This window comes from Carassius auratus, unplaced genomic scaffold (assembly GCF_003368295.1).
Source record: "Carassius auratus strain Wakin unplaced genomic scaffold, ASM336829v1 scaf_tig00216553, whole genome shotgun sequence".
Taxonomy (NCBI): Eukaryota; Metazoa; Chordata; class Actinopteri; order Cypriniformes; family Cyprinidae; genus Carassius; species Carassius auratus.
Genome location: NW_020528628.1, coordinates 303,429 through 321,714, shown reverse-complemented (window position 1 = coordinate 321,714; position 18,286 = coordinate 303,429). Strand labels below are relative to the sequence as shown.

The 18,286-nt window shown below is 40.9% G+C and overlaps 1 protein-coding gene and 1 long non-coding RNA gene across 5 annotated transcripts in view; one reads left to right on the top strand and one right to left on the bottom strand.

Moving 5' to 3' along the window:
- Positions 1-317: 317 nt before the first annotated feature.
- LOC113098411 (uncharacterized) lies at positions 318-13,101 on the bottom strand. The gene is made up of 4 exons (XR_003289013.1): positions 12,882-13,101; positions 1,413-1,484; positions 1,239-1,307; positions 318-500 (listed from the first exon to the last, which is right to left on the bottom strand). It is a non-coding gene; the product is annotated as an uncharacterized LOC113098411 (long non-coding RNA).
- A 1,423-nt stretch (positions 13,102-14,524) lies between these two features.
- The window catches only part of LOC113098406 (ribosomal protein S6 kinase alpha-4-like), an 82,438-nt gene continuing 78,676 nt past the window's right edge, over positions 14,525-18,286 (top strand). Inside the window, exons 1-4 of one of the 4 annotated variants that reach the window (XM_026263460.1) lie at positions 14,525-14,718; positions 15,323-15,424; positions 16,269-16,340; positions 17,487-17,554. In XM_026263460.1, coding sequence (XP_026119245.1) covers positions 15,337-15,424; positions 16,269-16,340; positions 17,487-17,554 — 228 coding nt within the window. In that variant the 5' untranslated portion in view covers positions 14,525-14,718; positions 15,323-15,336. Of the gene's footprint in view, positions 15,425-16,268; positions 16,341-17,486; positions 17,555-18,286 lie in introns of all 4 variants that reach the window. The other 3 variants (XM_026263461.1, XM_026263459.1, XM_026263462.1) reach the window with 3 other exon arrangements.

The following is an 18,286-nucleotide window of genomic DNA, read 5'->3' as shown; positions in this document are numbered from 1 at the left end:
CATTGTATGTATTGCTAAACTTAATTTCATATTTTTACAATTGCATGTTAATTTGATATGAACAATGGTGGGGAAGTTGTGGCCTAATGGTTAGAGTTGGACTTGCAATCGAAGGGTTGTGAGTTCGAGTCTCAGGCCGGCAGGAATAGTAGGTGGGGGGAGTGCATGTACAGTGCTCTCTCCACCTTCAATACCACGACTGAGGTGCACTTGAATCCCCAACTGCTCCCCGGGCGCCGCAGCATAAATGGCTGCCCACTGCTCCGGGTGTGTGTTCATGGTGTGTGTGTGTTCACTGCTGTGTGTGTGCACTTTGGATGGGTTAAAAGCAAAGCACAAATTCTGAGTATGGGTCACCATACTTCGCTGTATGTCACTTTCACTTCACTTTATAGCTTCATTACTTCTATGGTGTAATGAAGTGGACTGGTCAGCAGAAGGTTGCTGGATCAATCTCCACCATGTGTCTTTACTCCAGGTGCTCCAGAGGGATTGAGGTCCTGTAATAAGAGCACTGTAAGTCACTTTAGATAAAAGTGTCTGGCAAATGAATACATGGAAATTTATTAAGCATTTTGTGAATGCTTTTTTGTGTCTTGGGCACAAATGCTCAATAAAGCTGCTTATTTCTTAAAGCTTTTTTCTTCAAGGTGCTGCTATAATATTAATGCATGCATATATTTCATACAGTTTCTATTTGGGGTTTTAAAGGGTCAGGTTATCTAAACATAAAAATTCAGTCATTAATGACTTGCCTCCATTTTGTTAAATCCTTTGCCTGAACATTAAAGGTGATTTTGGTCATGGTTCACCTGCTGGTTTGTGTTCATACAGTATCAGTCAATGGAGCCTGACTTTCAGATTCTTCAGGACATTATTTGATGATGCTTAAGAAGCTTCTGAAACTCCAGTTTCATTCACTGATGTTGTATGAACTGAAACCAGCAGAAAAAACTCGTCTTTCGCTACATGCTCTCGCTGGATCTGGGGTCATTGAGGATGAAGAGACCACAGCAACATCCGGCTCAGGTGAAGCAGTAAGAGCAGGAGAGATGGAGCGTCTCATCCATGACACTCAACCATTTCAAGGATGCTGCTGTGGTCTTCTCCATCCTCAGTGCACACAGTAGTGTGCAGACATTTCAGATCCTGCAAAGATGCACAAACACAAAAAAGCAGTCATTTTAACAGCACAGTGTCATTTCATTTCTGTATTAGTAGTAACAGAATGATCTTACTTAATATTTTGGTTTCAGGTTTTTTTCCACAGATGCTGCTGTCAACACAACAGATCTGCATCAAATGTACTGCAACCAAGAATCAGAAATGCTGTAATAACTGTTTAAAATAATTAAAATAAACTACAACTTAAAATTTAAAATATGTTTTATGGATGACAGTAGTGTACTCACTGAGAGACTTTGATGGCATCATTCCTTCATCAGTCTCTCTTCATCAGATAATCACGTGTGTCTCATCTGTCCCTGTAACATCCAGTCAAGAGTCAGTCTCTGTCATTTATCTGTGATATACTGTATTAACATGTTGAGCTAGATGCTGATTTCCACTTTTTATCCAACACAAGAGTGCCACAATTTATCAACAATACTAATGGTCAAATGAAAGAGATAACTTATGTTTACTTTAAGGGTTGGTTCACCCAAAAATTAAAATTATGTCATTAATAACACCCTCATGTTGTTCCAAACCAGTAAGACCTCCATTTATCTTCGGAACAGAGTTTAAGATATTTTAGATTTAGTCCGAGAGCTCTCAGTCTATCCAATGGAACTGTGTGTACGGTATACTGTCCATTAGAGATCGACTGATATGGGTTTTTCTATAGCCGATGCCGATTTTTAGGGCAGATATCTTGAAGTTTTCCCCTTCATTTGCATGCTAAAATGTCACACTAATAATAAGTGGATCCACAACATTTCTGAACTTATCATCATTTATTCAGCACTGACTTGAACCGTACCGTGCACTGCACAGTATTAAAATGAAAAATGTATCCAAAGTTAACCAAAAAAAAAAAAAAAAAGCTGACCAAGTGTTAAATATAGGTCTATAAGACAGGTAATGTGTATATATATATTGTGACGAGTCAGCTGCCTCCTCTCTGATTATCACCGGCACCCCATCCTAAATCGCCGCCCTTCACCAGGCTCCCGACTGGAGTGGGTGTGTGAGAGGAGGGGCGCTGGACGAGTCAGGGCTGGCGGCGTGTGATGGGGCACACCTGAAGGAAGTGGAGCCTCATCACCGCCACTGTTTAAAAGCCCAACGCGTCACTCGTCGGGAGACCGGTCTCTTCCCCGTCTATGCACACTGGTGTCCTCGTGGGTCCAGGAAGGGTGCGTTGAGGGACTCCCGCGCCACCAAGACGTGAGCTGCCGGACCCGCGATCCGGATGGGAACCGCACCCGTATACACGGCCGACGGGCCAGGATGCCGGGCCGTCCATCCCCTACCAGCGCCACGGCCAACGAGAGAGACGCGGCCGCTAGGAGAAGCCGCCGCCCCTCGCGCCCCGGACTGAGGAGGGGAGCGCGTGCGGCCGCCGGACTCCGCCCCTTGCCTGGACCCTTCCTCGATGAACACTGCCCGACCTACACAAACCCCGCAGCACGACGAGGACACCAGATTCCCTGTTATTTTGGACACTTTCCCCCTTTGGCCACTTTTATTCCCTGTTATTTTATAATTTCTGTTAATAAAAGCCTCTCCGAGGCCTGACGCCACGCCCACTGTGTCTGTCTTGTGCTCCTCCCATGACACTGGTGGAGAATGCGGGCAAGACGGAGCCTAGACAGCGCAGTTGGGAAACATCTGGTGACGTCACTCCCTCTCGCTTGCAAATGTTCGTGAGAACCCGGACTGGGACGGAGGAAAACCGGGGACAGCCTCCCAGCCACAAAAGGGTAAGTGACTTCTGTTATCGTCATTTTGCCCTGTGGTTGGTTGAGGCTGTCACTAAAACCCGGTTTCACTGTCCCTGTTCCGGCGCGCTGCGAGAGGGAGGACCGCCCGGAGAGGAATCCCCGCCCACTCCGACCGTTTGGAGTCTGGTTGAGGATGGTAGCACTCCCGTGTGGGTGGCGCCCTGGGGACGGGGATGTCGCTTGGGAGGGGAAATGTGACGAGTCAGCTGCCTCCTCCCTGATTGTCACCGGCACCCCGTCCTAAATCGCCGCCCTTCACCAGGCTCCCGACTGGAGTGGGTGTGTGAGAGGAGGGGCGCTGGACGAGTCAGGGCTGGCGGCGTGTGATGGGGCACACCAGATGTGAATGGAGCCTCATCACCGCAACTGTTTAAAAGCCCAACGCGCCTCTCCTCAGGAGACCGGTCTCTTCCCCGTGCATGCACACTGGTGTCCTCGTGGGTCCAGGAAGGGTGCGTTGAGGGACTCCCGCGCCACCAAGACGTGAGCTGCCGGACCCGCGATCCGGATGGGAACCGCACCCGTATACACGGCCGACGGGCCAGGATACCGGGGCGTCCATCCCCTACCAGCGCCGCGGCCAACGAGAGAGACGCGGCCGCTAGGAGAAGCCGCCGCCCCTCGCGTCCCGGACCCAGGAGGGGAGCGCGTGCGGCCGCCGGACTCCACCCCTTGCCTGGACCCTTCCTCGATGAACACTGCCCGACCTACACAAACCCCGCAGCACGACGAGGACACCAGATACCCCGTTATTTTGGACACTTTCCCCCTTTGGCCACTTTTATTCCCTGTTATTTTATGATTTCTGTTAATAAAAGCCTCTCCGAGGCCTGACGCCACGCCCACTGTGTCTGTCTTGTGCTCCTCCCGTGACAATATATATACACACATTATAGTCAATATAAGTCAATCATTTACATAAACGTTTTAGAGCATTTAACAAGTAGAATTTTTCAAGTTTGTTGGAACATAAATGTAAACTTAAATATACATTTAATTAAATACAATTTTAGAAATAAAAATCAATTAAACTGAAAAAATAAATGAAAAAAAAGTTTACATTAAAATAGGCCAAGACAAATAAACATATGTTTTGTCTTTTTTTTAATTAACATTAAAGTATTGAATTAAAATATATGAAATCAACTTAAAGAGCACATGGAATAATATCTTCTTTTTAACATAATAGCCCAACTTCTCATCTCCCAGTCTGCTGTGATGAAGTGAGCAGTTATCTGACAGGGAAGCCAAAATGCGCGGGGCGTTCAAGCTCCTCCGTTCCTCCGCTCGACATGACCCACAAAGTGTGAACTGAACATGCAACTTTTTTTCCATTTTTTTTTTTTCATAAAATCAATCTGCGGGTCACGTTTGTGCCAAACCGAAGATATTGATCAGAACGGATCATGGATCAATGATGATCCGTTGCACCATACTATAGTGTAGTTTTAAAACATTGCCGTTGCATTTTAAAATTCAACAACGAGCACCATGAAACCATTTAAAGAGGCGCATTCAGCGGTCTCCTTGACAGAAAACAGTCAACAAAGTAAAATGATCTACAACGTATGGCGCGCTCTCTTCATTTTATCAAATGATCAATCAATCAATCAATCACCTTTATTTATATAGTGCTTTAAACAAAATACATTGCGTCAAAGCACTGAACAACATTCATTTGGAAAACAGTGTCTCAATAATGCAAAATGATAGTTAAAGGCAGTTCATCATTGAATTCAATTATTTCATCTCTGTTCAGTTTAAATAGTGTCTGTTTTTATTTGCAATCAAGTCAATGATATTGCTGTAGATGAAGTGACCCCAACTAAGCAAGCCAGAGGCGACAGCGGCAAGGAACCGAAACTCCATCGGTGACAGAATGGAGAAAAAAACCTTGGGAGAAACCAGGCTCAGTTGGGGGGCCAGTTCTCCTCTGACCAGACGAAACCAGTAGTTCAATTCCAGGCTGCAGCAAAGTCAGATTGTGCAGAAGAATCATCTGTTTCCTGTGGTCTTGTCCTGGTGGTCCTCTGAGACAAGGTCTTTACAGGGGATCTGTATCTGGGGCTCTAGTTGTCCTGGTCTCCGCTGTCTTTCAGGGCAGTAGAGGTCCTTTCTAGGTGCTGATCCACCATCTGGTCTGGATACGTACTGGATCCGGGTGACTGCAGTGACCCTCTGATCTGGATACAGACTGGATCTGGTGGCCACGGTGACCTCGGAACAAGAGAGAAACAGACAAATATTAGCGTAGATGCCATTCTTCTAATGATGTAGAAAGTACGGTGTTATGTGAAGTGTTTCCGGTTCCGGTTTACCTAATTAATGCAGCCTAAAAATCCTTTAACGGATTTGGATATTAAAAGCATATTAGTATGTTATGTGTATGCCAGGTTAAAGAGATGGGTCTCTTAGGAATGAGAGGAATGAGGAATGAGGAATAAGGAATGAGCAAAAGAACCTGCAAAACAGAACAGACTGCATGAGAGAAGAGAACCAATCAGAGCCTGACTTATTGAGACGTGAAGCGAAGGTTTTCAGTTTTTATGAGCTCCCGGGAAGTCGGCATTCGAAGAGGTGATAGGGACTTTAAGCAACAGCCTCTGGTGGAACGGCAACGCCATTCTGGCGTTGTATTGCGCCTGCGCGAATTTAACTGCTACTTTGTGACGTTCTAATTTAACGGTCTACTACGGGAGAACAGCTGATTTGCCGGAGTCGCTACAACGTGAGAGGTTAGGTAAATAAATGTTATGTTTTTAGACTTATTTACATCATACAATATTAAAAACTCCTCTTCTGACAAAAGATTGTCATTTAACGCCAAAAGCAATCCTTCTCTTGCTTTTTTAAATTATATATTTTTTTGGATCTCAATAAATGAATTAATGCTGCGTTGCGCTGTTCTGTTTTACCGTTGCTTAGTGACTTTTACGTTCTTGGCTACAGCGGTGTGACGGCAAACTTCCGGTCGCTGTAGCCGTTCCATTCGCAGCTGTTGCTTAAAGTCCCTACTGTCTAAAAGAGCGACAAAATGTCCACAGCTCACTTCACGTTTGACGACGAACAAAACAAAACAAAGTGTAAAGCACGCAGAGCGCTCATTCGTGGCAAGAACACAACCAATTTGAAAAGACATTTACAGACGAGCCACCCGGACATTTTCTCAAATGTAATTTTACAACGATGTTCTTTTGTTTATTGAGCTAAGCAAAATTGGAATAGTGCAGTGCGTAGATGTTGTAGCATTAAATATTACGAACCGAAAAGTACTGTAAAATAGTCCCTTCTTCAAATTAGATGCGAGCACAATACTAATACGTAATATCATGATAAATACATGATTAATACTAATGTTTAGTATATTTTATAATGTTCTACTTGTTGACAATATCACAAATATTTCTATATTAGTCATGTGAAACATGAATGTTCACATCCTATCATTATACATACAAATCTAGCAATATTGTAGTATTTAAAACATACAATATTGCTAGACAAATGAATACCTTATAAAATCTTGTTACTTTTTTTATCCACCTAGCTGCCAACTTATTAAATATTTACTTTAAATGTATGAACTTATTGTTCAGCTCAGCTGTAAGCTTTAAGGTCCTGGACCTAACTTTATTTTTCTTTTATTGATGGTCAATTGGCAGCTAGTTATTGTTTACATTATCATGACAGTGTTTGTTGCTGCATAAAAGCTTTTGAATCGAAATAAAGACACAGTTGTGTTGAAATAAAGTTGAATTTGTGTTTTATATATTTTGTTTAAGTTTGTTTCCTATACCAGCTGTAAAAAATTGTCTAGTAAATCTGTTATTGATTTTAGTCTTATTTTAGTCGACTAAAATACCAAGCAATTTTAGTCGACTAAAATACCAAGCAATTTTAGTCGACTAAAATAAGACTAAAATTAAAACAAATCAGATGACTAAAACTTGACTAAAACTAAAAAGAATTATAGTCAAAAGACTAAGACTAAAACTAAATTAAAATTTCGTGTCAAAATTAACACTGCTTGTGAGAGAGTTCAAAACAAAGCAGTTTGTCATATCCGGTTCGCGAACAAATCATTCGATGTAACCAGATCTTTTTGAACCAGTTCATCAAATCGAACTGAAACGTTTTAAACGGTTCGCGTCTCCAATACGCATTAATCCACAAATGACTTAAGCTGTTAACTTTTTTTTAATGTGGCTGACACTCCCTCTGAGTTCAAACAAACCAATATCCCAGAGTAATTAATTTACTCAACTGAACTGCTGTAAAGAGAGAACTGAACTGAAGATGAACACTGAGCCGAGCCAGATAATGACTCGTTCATGAGTCAAGAACCGTTTCTGTCAGACGTGTCCGATTTGAGAACAGATGAAATGATGATACTGCGCATGTGTGATTCAGCGTGAAACAGACCGACACACAGAGCGTCTGAACCAAACTGATTCTTTTGGTGATTGATTCTGAACTGATTCTTTGCTAATGTTATGAGCGGGTAAACCGAAGGCTTGAATGAAGGGCAATCATCGCCAATGACATCATTACGTAGAGTGCAAAAGAACCGGTGAACCGTTTTCTTCAACCAGTTTATTGAATCGAACTGTCTGAAAGAACTACTGGTGATCCGAAAACCGATGCAACCGGTTCTTGACTCTTGAACGAGGAGAAAGGATCGCCGGAGATACTCGGGAGAGACGATGGAGGAACAGAGAAGAAACTCAGGAGTCTAGGAGAATTTATCAAAAATAGGTAAGTAGCAAGGTTAGTCAATGCAGGTAGCTTAGCAACAGGAATGGTTCCGCTTTGCAGCTAAGAGTGATGAGCCTGACTGACTTGCGACAGTACCCCCTCCTCCAGGGCCCGCTCCTGAGGGCCGAAAACTCTGACTACGTGGTGGTCTCCCTCTGCCCCGAGGAGCTGGATGATCCGGATGGGCTGTGTGCAATTCCTCTAGGAGTGTGGGATCAAGAATATCGTCTCTCGGGACCCACGATCGCTCTTCCTGGCCATATCCTTCCCAGTTGACTAGGTACTCCAGTCTATCACCACGCCACCGGGATTCCAGAATTTCCCTGACCTTATACAGTTCAAAATTATTCAACCCCCTTGACTTGCAAGACAATTTTCTGTGGAGGATAACATTTTATGAAATCAATTTAACAAAGGCATCAGTTAATTATTAGAGATAGGGCTGGGACAAACTATTATTTTTTAAACTATTAATCTAGCGATTATTTTTTCGATGCATCGATTAATCTAACGATTAATTTTTTCAGACCGATTCGATTTCGATTATCTCCCCATTAATTGACTACAAACAATTTATACATGTTGATTTACATATCTGAATGAAAAAAACATGAATTCCTTAACATTGCAATATATGTTTATTGCTCTTAAAATTACAATATAAAAGACTGACTAAGAATGCATTACTTTGCACTTGTATAGAGATAGCATTCAATAAAACCTTGAAGCCTTGAAAACACATTGCTTACTGAAACAAGCTTACTGAACACATAGGGCCTAGCTTACTGAAAAAAAGTTCTTCTTTCAGATGAAAATAACAACAACTTGATGTCTAGCATTCAATAAGTTTAGAGCAATTGAAATAATACAGTAACCAATGTAAACTTGAGGGCTTTAAGCTAATACAGAGTGCTTTTCCAAAAAAAAAAAAATAATAAAAATTACCAGTGGGAGCCAGCAGCCTGTCACGGAGAAAAAAAAATCTCAGAATGCTCCACGTGAAACTTTGGCATTCCGCCCTTTTTCTATCGTGTCTAATGATTTTGATTAATATGAACAAGGGAGAGAGAGAGCAAGAAACGCTCGTATTGTTTGAAAACTGTGAGTGTGCGCGTACAGCCGGGGCTCTCTCTCGTAAGTGCCCTGTCAGGAGCAGTGATCAAATAAGGCTTTGACAGCCGCCAACAAAAAGATCAATGCAGAAAAACCCCTGGATTGGTTATATAACGTTGGACAGAATGTTGATCCGACCATCGCGTATATTCAGCACACATAAGGTAAACGTTTTGCAAACGTTTTTTAGAGAAATAAAAACAGGTCGACGGATCGATGCGCATATTTTGCGTCAACGTATTTTTTGCGTCGACGTCATTGATGACCTTGACGCCTTGTCCCAGCCCTAATTAGAGAAAGTTTGTTAATACACTTTTGAGTGATTCTGAGAATGGAACATTGATGAATCATGATAAAATTCGAATTGGATCTAAACATTCATGTTCAAAATTATTCAACCCCTCTTTGTGCAGAATCTTTTATTCTTTAAAATCACCAATAAACGCTGTCTGTAAGTGTTTAGAAGCTTCTGTCACCTCTCTACTACAGTTTTGGCCCATTCCACACCTGAAAAAGCTTTCAGATCACTGATAATCTTTGGTTTTCACATTGCAACTGCTTTCTTCAAATTCAACCAGATATTTGAAATGAGAATTACGCCTGGAGACTGAACAGGTCACTCAAGTACATTCTATGACTGATCCCTGAACCAAGCAGTAGTAGATTTGGATGTGTACTTTGGTATGACTGGCCTGCAGGAAAGTCCATTGATCATCAGCTTCAGTTTTTGCACCAAAGGCATCACAATTCTTGTCAAAATGGCCTGACACTTTAAAGAATCCATGATGTCCTTCATACAGTCATGATTTCCACTTCCTTCTACAGTAAAGAAACCCCATAACAGGACTGATCCACCTCCAAGTTTGAGGATGGAGATGGTGTTCTTCTGCTTATGAGCTTTGTCTTTTTTGCAGCAGACATACCGCTGATCCATGGGTCCAAAAAAGTTCCAGTTTGGTCACATCACTCCATATAACATTCCTCCAGAGCTCCACAAGTTTACACAAATGAATTTTATCAAGTTCAAGTTGTCCTTTGTTCTTCTTGATCAAGAGTGGTATTCTACAAGGTGTCTCAACATAAAGGCAATACTTGTCTAGTGATCTTCTTACACACTGCTTTGAAATGGTTTTCCTCCTTTCATCGGGTCATCTTGCAATGTATTATTAAATGTATTCAAATATATAAAATATTAGAAATAAAAAGGGAAAATAATATATTACAATAAATCACAATATATTCTAAGAAATATATTGGTAAATATATTTTCCTTTCGTAAGGGTTAGCCTTTCTAAAGTACTATGATATTTATTCTCTTTAGCTTTTGTGAGATCTCTGTTGACATTTTTGCTACTAAACGTCAACACATGCATGGGCTAACTGTATGTGTAACGGCTCAAGCTAATTCTGCTTTTAATAGAGTTTCTAAAAGCTTAATTGTGTTTTGAGACTGTTTTATTCCCCACCATGCAAATAATTGATTTAAAAACAGCTGTTGTAAAAAATGTTGAATAGGGGTTGAATAATTATGACATAGCAGTATTACAAAAAAATCTTATAAGTCAAAAGTATCACATTATATATTGACAATATCACTTTTAATATGCCAGTGAACTGTTATAGATACAATTTTGATTTTATCCTGGATCTTCAGAAAAGCTTGTATTTGTAAAGTACTCCAGTCTCTAGGGGGTTGAGTAATTTTGATTGCAACTGTAGATGGATCCTTCCTCCAGAAGTAATGGGAGAGGGGGATCCTCTGTCTGGTCAGGCTCTATGGAGACAGGAAAGGTTTTAGCAGGGATACATGGAAGGTGGAGTGAATTCTATATTGTGGAGGGAGTTGGAGCTTGGTGACAGGATTGATCTGTTCCAAGATTGTGAAAGGGCTGACGAATCTGGGACTAAGTTTCCTGCAGGGCAGGCACAATCTGATGTCCCTGGTGGACAGCCATACCTTCTGCCCAGGCTGGTAGGTCTGAGTGGGTGCCCTACGAAGGTCGGCTGCCATCTTCTGTCTGCGCACTGCCTGTTGGAGATGGTGGTGAGCCTCTTCCCAGACTCTCTCGCTCTCCCGGAACCAGTTATCTACAGCGGGAACATCAGAGGGGTGGGGCCTGGTAACTGAGTACGCATTGCAAAGGTGTCAGCCCTGTGGATGGTTGGCGGAAGAAGTTCTAGGCGTACTCGGCCCAGCCCAAGAAGTGGTTCCAGGAGTCCTGGAAAAGGTCCTGAGAAAATGTCTTTTCTCCTGTATTCCGCTCCGTTTGATTGGGGGTGGTAACCAGAGGACAGGCTTACGGTCACACCTAGGAGACTCTTTGATATATATCGGAGCAGCAGGAGGGACTTCTGCGGCGACTGGTGGAGAAGACCATTGAATTGGTCTGGCAATACGTTGAGTGGGTATTATATTTTCAGGCTCATCCATACCGTCTTCGGGGCTGTGGGGTCGAGAAAGGGCATCAGCCTTGATGTTTCAAGGACCGGGTCTGTTAGAGACCGAGAAATTGAATCTGGTGAAGAAGAGTGCCCATCTGTATTGGCGGCGATACAGATGTTTGGCTTTCCTAAGGTATTGTAAATTCTTATGGTCTGTGAGGATGGTGAATTGATATGAGCTGCACCCTGTAGCCAGTGTCGCCACTCTTCTAGTGCTAAATTGATGGCCAGGAGTTCACGGTTTCCAATTTTGTAGTTTCACTCCGCCGGGAAGAGCTTCCTTTAGAAGAAGGCACATGGATGGAGTCGAGGAGGGGAGCCCTGCCGCTTGGAGAGTACCACTCCTATTCCAGTGGTGGAGGCATCCACTTCAACCATGAAGGGGTGTTCTGGATCCAGATGTACTAGGAGGGGAGTGGTTGTGAAAGCTTGTTTCAGGGTGGCGAAGGCTTCGTTGGCGGCTGGAGTCCAGGACAGAGACTTGGGTTTGTTACGGAGGAGATTCGTTATGGGACTAGTGATGGTGCTGTAATTCTTGATGACTCGATGATAGAAATTGGCGAAACCTAGGAAGTGCTGGAGTTATTTGATGGTGGATGTTTGTGGCCAGGAGGTGATTGCTTCAATCTTCCCCTCGTCCATGTGGATTCCGGTTTCAATGATTATATTGCCCAGGAAGTGAATGGAGGATTGATGAAACATACATTTTTCAGCCTTAAGGAAGAGGTGGAATTGTTCGAGTTTGGAGAGGATGGTCCTTACATGCACGCAATGTTCATCAAGGCTCCGTGAGTAGATGAGGATGTCGTTAATATACACAATCACAAATCGGTTGAGATACTCCCGGAGCACTGAGTGCATGAAATCCTGAAAGATGGAAGGGGCGCTGACTAGGCCATACGGCATGGCCTGGTATTTGTAGTGGCCAGTAGGGGTCACAAATGCCGTTTTACATTTGTCCCTTTTGTGAATGAGGATGAGATTATAATGCACTGCTTAGGTCTAGATTGGTGAATATGGTGGCTCCTCTGAGCTGTTCCAGGGTGTCAGTGACGAGGGGAAGAGGATACCGGAACTTGACTCTTATCTGATTTAGTGCACGAGGAGAAAGAAAGGGTTTGTTCTTCTTGATGTATAAAGCAAATCTGCAGGATCGGACAGTTTTAGTAATGTGGTCTGGGAAAGTCAGTTGATCATCAATCATAACTCCAAGGCTTCTAGCTGTTTTTAAAGGAGTTATGGTTGATGTGCCTAACTTGAAGGTGAAATTGTGATGAAACGATGACCTCATCAAATTGTGATGAAACTATGAAATTTTGACTACACTATTCGGGGAACAGACATAGTCTTAATAGATTGGACAGCCCAAGTACTTCTATCATCTAAGCAGGTATAACAAAAGCCATCATAGCACTTATTTGAGAATTGGTTTACTAGTCATATGGAGCATAGCGTCCGTAAGATGTTATTCAACAGGAGTTCTGCTCCGACTCTGCTGGGATGCAGGCCATCAGCGCGAAAAAGCATAGGACACCCCAGAAAAGGTTCCAATTATTAACAAAGGGCAGTTTCTGTTCTTTAGACCATGACAATAACCATTCATTTAAGGCAAAAAGTTTACTGAACCTTCTGTGTCCTCATCAATTTAACTTAGGCTAATGCAGCACGGACGTCTTGGACGATGGAGTCTTGGATGAACACAGTGTCGCATTCCGTCTCGCGGAGGGGAGCGAAGTGGTTCCGGGTGGAGATCTTGAAGACTGGAGGTGGCAGAGGGGGAGTAGTCACCAACAAGGGCCTGGCTTGCATCCTATATAATAAATAAAAAGTAGGGGTGCTCCGATCATGATCGGCCGATCGTTATGCGCATCTAGTCAGTAAAGCCGGTTATCTAATCAGCGGTTAATTCCATCAGGTGCGTGATTTCACATAGAGCAGCTGTTACTACACAGAGTCATTGTTAATAGAGAAGATGCGCAAATCCAGTTAATTTTCAGCGTTTATTGGCGCATCTTCTCAGTTAACAACGGCTCTGTGTAGTAACAGCTGCTCTATGTGAAAACACGCACCTGATGGAATTAACCGCTGATTAGATAACCGGCTTTACTGACGAGATGCGCATTAACGATCGGCCGATCGTGATCGGAGCACCCCTAATAAAAAGAAAATAGAATACAAAAAGTTTAGAAAGTTTTTTTTTCAGAATAGAATTAGAATAGTGAGTGCTAAAGTTAGAGGGACAAATAAAGATGGAAGAGATATGTTCCACCAGGAGGGAACATTTAATTTAAAAGTCCATAAAATTTACTTCTTGTGCTTCTTTGGGAGGGCACAATCAAACGACATTCACTTGCAGAATGCAAGCTTCTAGAGGGCACATAAGTCTGAAGTGATGAATTTAGGTAAAGGGGTGCAGAGCTAGTGAAGGAGTTAATATTAATACATTATAATTAATTAATGTTTAAATACTTTTAATCTTAGTATTTTTTGTAGGTTCAAAATACAAAAAAATACTTTTTGTCAACCTCTTTATTCAACTGCATCGACAAGTTTACAAAAATACTAAAAACTAAAATTACTAAGATTAAAATTATTTGAATACAAAATACATTAGACTTTTCTCTAGGGTATTTAAATACAAAATACTATTTAAAATACATGTATTTTAAATACTGCCCATCCCTGCAGGAAAACAGCAGTTTAATAAGGAATTTGATACATTATGTATTTAGAAAATTGCAATACACTGCAATTCTGAAACTTATCCAGATAAAATGATTTAGACAAGCTCAGAAAGTCAAAAAGTGTTAGATGGTGCCCCGTATTGTTGTTGTTATATGTTATCTCATAACTCGTTTAATCGATAATTAAACGATAACAGCTCAAAACGACCTTACATATGACATAGAAAGTACACAGATACAACGTGAGATCTAAAAAGGATGTGCAAGACAAAAGCCCTGCTGTCGTTAGTGGGAGAGGCTGTCCTTTGTTGTCAAGTTGGATTGCACCAGCTTTTCTCTTTCGCCACCTACACAGAGAACCAACCTACCCAATCATACGTATCATACGTATGATGTACTCTGAAACTGATTCCAATAGCGGCACTTCGGCTTTCTATCGAAGTCAGAATCATTTTAACGAGTCGGTTCGTTCGAACTTTTAATTCTACTGAAACAAATCAAAATGAACACAACCAAGTCCACAATTCGAGCGCTTTAAAAAGCGAATCGATTCTCTCAAATCAACACAAAGAACCAGTTCAAAACTCGGTTGGTTCGCTGTTCGAACAGCACTACTTCGGCTTCCGTAGCTGAAATTATCCTTACTACACTTTCTTCCAGGCATTTATCGTTAAATTTTCCTTTCCTTTTCCTTTCCAAAAGAAACGCATATTTTAACGCGAGTCAGGTAACGTACAACTACACCCGGAAGGAAGGAGCAAAGGACTAAAACACGCCTGGTCAGCATAAATGAATCCGCTGTTAGGGACATTTTTAACGTGATCTGTCATGGTTGATAGTTAGCCCGTACGCTACCAGGGTATAGCTCGCTTTAAATGTTTTATTTTATTTTTATTTTATTTTTTTGCAATATAGTGGTAACGAGATCAGCTCAAATGTGAACAGTCGCACTTGATGAACTGCGATCTTCACTGCAGTTGCGGACTACCTCACAGTTGAATCGAAGTTGGAAATACGGAAATAACAGCCATTTATGGCCCACATCATGAACAATTAATGTTAGCTGTAGTGTTAAAATACCATATATCGCCGTTTTGTTTTGAAAGGTATTAAAGTGTATGGTTTGTTCGCTCGTCTATCAAAAGTGGAGATTAATATCTAGGTCGTGTGCGAAGATTAGTGTTCACAGCAGGATGTCAAAGGGATTTGTGAGCTGAGATAATAACAAAAACAAAAACATGTCATTCTCCATGTCATAACGTGTAAAATTTCGCTTTATAAAAGAAATCAGTGTGTTGAAATTTCCTGTAACGTACATAATCTAGATGTTTGTACATTGGAAAAGCAGGCTGTCAAAATCACTTTACTGATCAAATACTCTAGAAATCAGACACATCATGTCAGGGGAAAGTAGTGGTAGTGGCGAGGACTCCGACCAAGAAACCCGCCGTAAAGTTTGCACCGTTAAACACGAGATCACTAATGGTAAGTTAGTTGACTGAAAGATTTCACCTGGTGTGTTTTGTTTTCTTTACAAAAGTGGTCGTACTAGGTCTTGGTTATGCTCATATGTATTTTGATTTGTATCATGACATTTAATTATTAATTAATTTATTTAATTAATTTATTACATTTAATCATGTACCATGATATTTAAATGGAACTTAAAGGTACTTCAAAATCATGCTGTGCAATGGTGTGTTGTGAGCGTAATATTTCTCATATTTGGCTCTTTTTACTCTTAAGTACTGTGGATATTTAAAAAAAGAATTGGTATGGCATCAATTATCTTGGTATGATATTATTATTATCATTTTCCTATTACTTGGTATTTCAAATAATACCCATAAAAACATTGTAATAATATGGTACGTTTTGTCACAATTTTTGTCAGTTTCCTTCTGAGAAACTTTGCAATTAACAGATTGCATTAAACAAAACTGTTGGTTTATTTAGCTGCGAGTGGTACCATATTTGTTTCAAGTCGCCATATCTGTTTTTAATGATACATATCAGTCAGATTATTTTTCCAGTGTAAACCAATTTCTTTTTCTGTGCTTGGTTTTAGAAGAAAAAAAATATTGCACCCTTTCTTTTCTAATATCTCTAATATTAGATGGAACTGGAAAATATATATTTGGGGTTGCGCAAATGTCTATTGCATCGGCATGTACTGTGTACTATATCATATGTATTTGAAGTAGTAATGAACTCGTGTGTGTGTGTGTGTGTGTGTGTGTGTGTGTGTGTGTGTGTGTGTGTGGATTTAAGTGGTTGAGAGTATGATTTTTGTTGTTGTTGTGTATATTCACTGTTTATCCCCTCTCAGCAAACCTCACAGGATACACTGAGAAAGTTGGCATGCAGAACTTTGAACTTCTCAAAGTGCTTGGCACTGGAGGTGAGAGCACTGCTTTGAACTTACAAAAGTATTTCTGTTGCATGCTACAGTCTGTCTTTATTTGTTTTGTCCATCCATCCCGTAAAGGTCATTGGAAATATTTATACTTGCCTGATTCAGAAAGCAAGTAGTAGATCTAGCACATTTTTCCCATTGACCTTGTTGACATTTCGAGGTAAACAAGAACACCTTTATGAGATTACAGTCCACAATTTCTCTGAAAAATGGGCTGTACACTTTTCAGTTTTTCAGGGTAATAATCAGCTAGACCACTAGAGACACCAGACAGCTGTAATCAGACCTAGTTTATGCTAGGGGTGGCATGGTTCGCTGAAAAAAACCTGTACCGTTCGGTTCACCCCACACGGTTCGGCACGCGCTGGGACCGCGGTTCAAATTAAATCTGACAAAGCATCTGTAATATGATTAGCATGTAAAACTGAACGTAGGCCTGCTGTATCAGTGCATTCTCTTAAAGTGACAGTCTTTATATTAATCGAACAGCAACAACAAAGAAAACTTTCACTGCTCTTGATTAAAAAGCTTTTATAACTTTAATAAAGAATAATCTTTAATTTATACAGTCCATTATGCAATGCTGTTTTACATTTGATTATTTATTCAATTTCTGTACCTAAAAACGTATACTATACCTTCCTAAAAAAAGGAAAATCACTGTTTATTGTTTGTATCTTTACTCTATTGTATTTATTTGTGCTGTTGGTTTTAGTTGGATAGAATATTCTTCTTCTTTTTTTTATTAGAAAGTATAGTTTTTCATAAACATAGCATGTACCGAAAACCGTGACTCTAAAACTGTGAAACAAACTGAACCGTGCCACCCCTATTTATGCTCAAACAGTTTGTGTATGTTTAATGTTGACTTATTAACAACATATGAAATTACAAGAATCATTTGAGTAATAATTGTATACTTTTGCAATTCATAATAATACAAAAAAAAAGTATCTGGTTTACTAAGCATATGTAATTGCAATTAAGATTTTCATATGCTGGTTTGCATGTGTGGCTCTTTGGGTTGTTTGAAACATAGTTTAAGTGCTTTAAGCACTGAAATTACTCATGCTGCTTGGTTGAGTTGTCTCTTTAAATAGCTACATCTCTGTTTTTCCCTCTCTTTATCAGCTTACGGGAAAGTGTTCCTGGTCAGAAAAATCAGTGGCCACGATAAAGGCAAACTCTATGCCATGAAGGTTTGCGCCATTTCTTATCACACTTTAATATTTGCTTGTCCTTTAGTTAGTAAAAACAAAAATATGCACTTAAAGGGTTAGTGACTTTCTTCTTTAAGACGAATCCAATCGGTCTTACATTGAAAATTGACCTTGCTCTACCAAACCTTTCAATGGGTAAATGGGGTGTTTGTTTTCAATGTGAAATAAAATGCGCACGTCTGTCATAAAACATTCCCCACACAGCTCCGCTGGGTGATTAAAGACCCACTGTACCGAATTCATGCGCTTTTGTATGATAAATATCCAGATTTCAAACTTAATAAACACTTGTTTTTCCTCACTTCTGCTGACTGTGGGACACGGAAGATGGATGTCTTAGTATGTCATTGCTGCACGGTTAGTGATGAGTGTGGAGAGAGAACAAAGCAAAATGCAGGTCACGAATTAGAAGCACAAAACGAGGATTTGTAAAGAAAAACATCTGCTCCTACATTTCCCAGAGGCGTGCACGCGACGCATACATCTTATGCCTGCAAGTCTTCTGCGTCCCACAGTCAGCAGATGTGGGAACCCTTTAAGTGCAAAAGTGTTTATTACATTTAAAATCTGGATATTTATCTTACAAAACATATGGATTCACTACAGTTGGCCTTTTTTCACTCCCGGAGACATGTGAGGGTCATTTTATTACACATGAGCGCACTTTATTTTACATCTTCTGAACTGTTGACAACAAACACCCCACCCCGC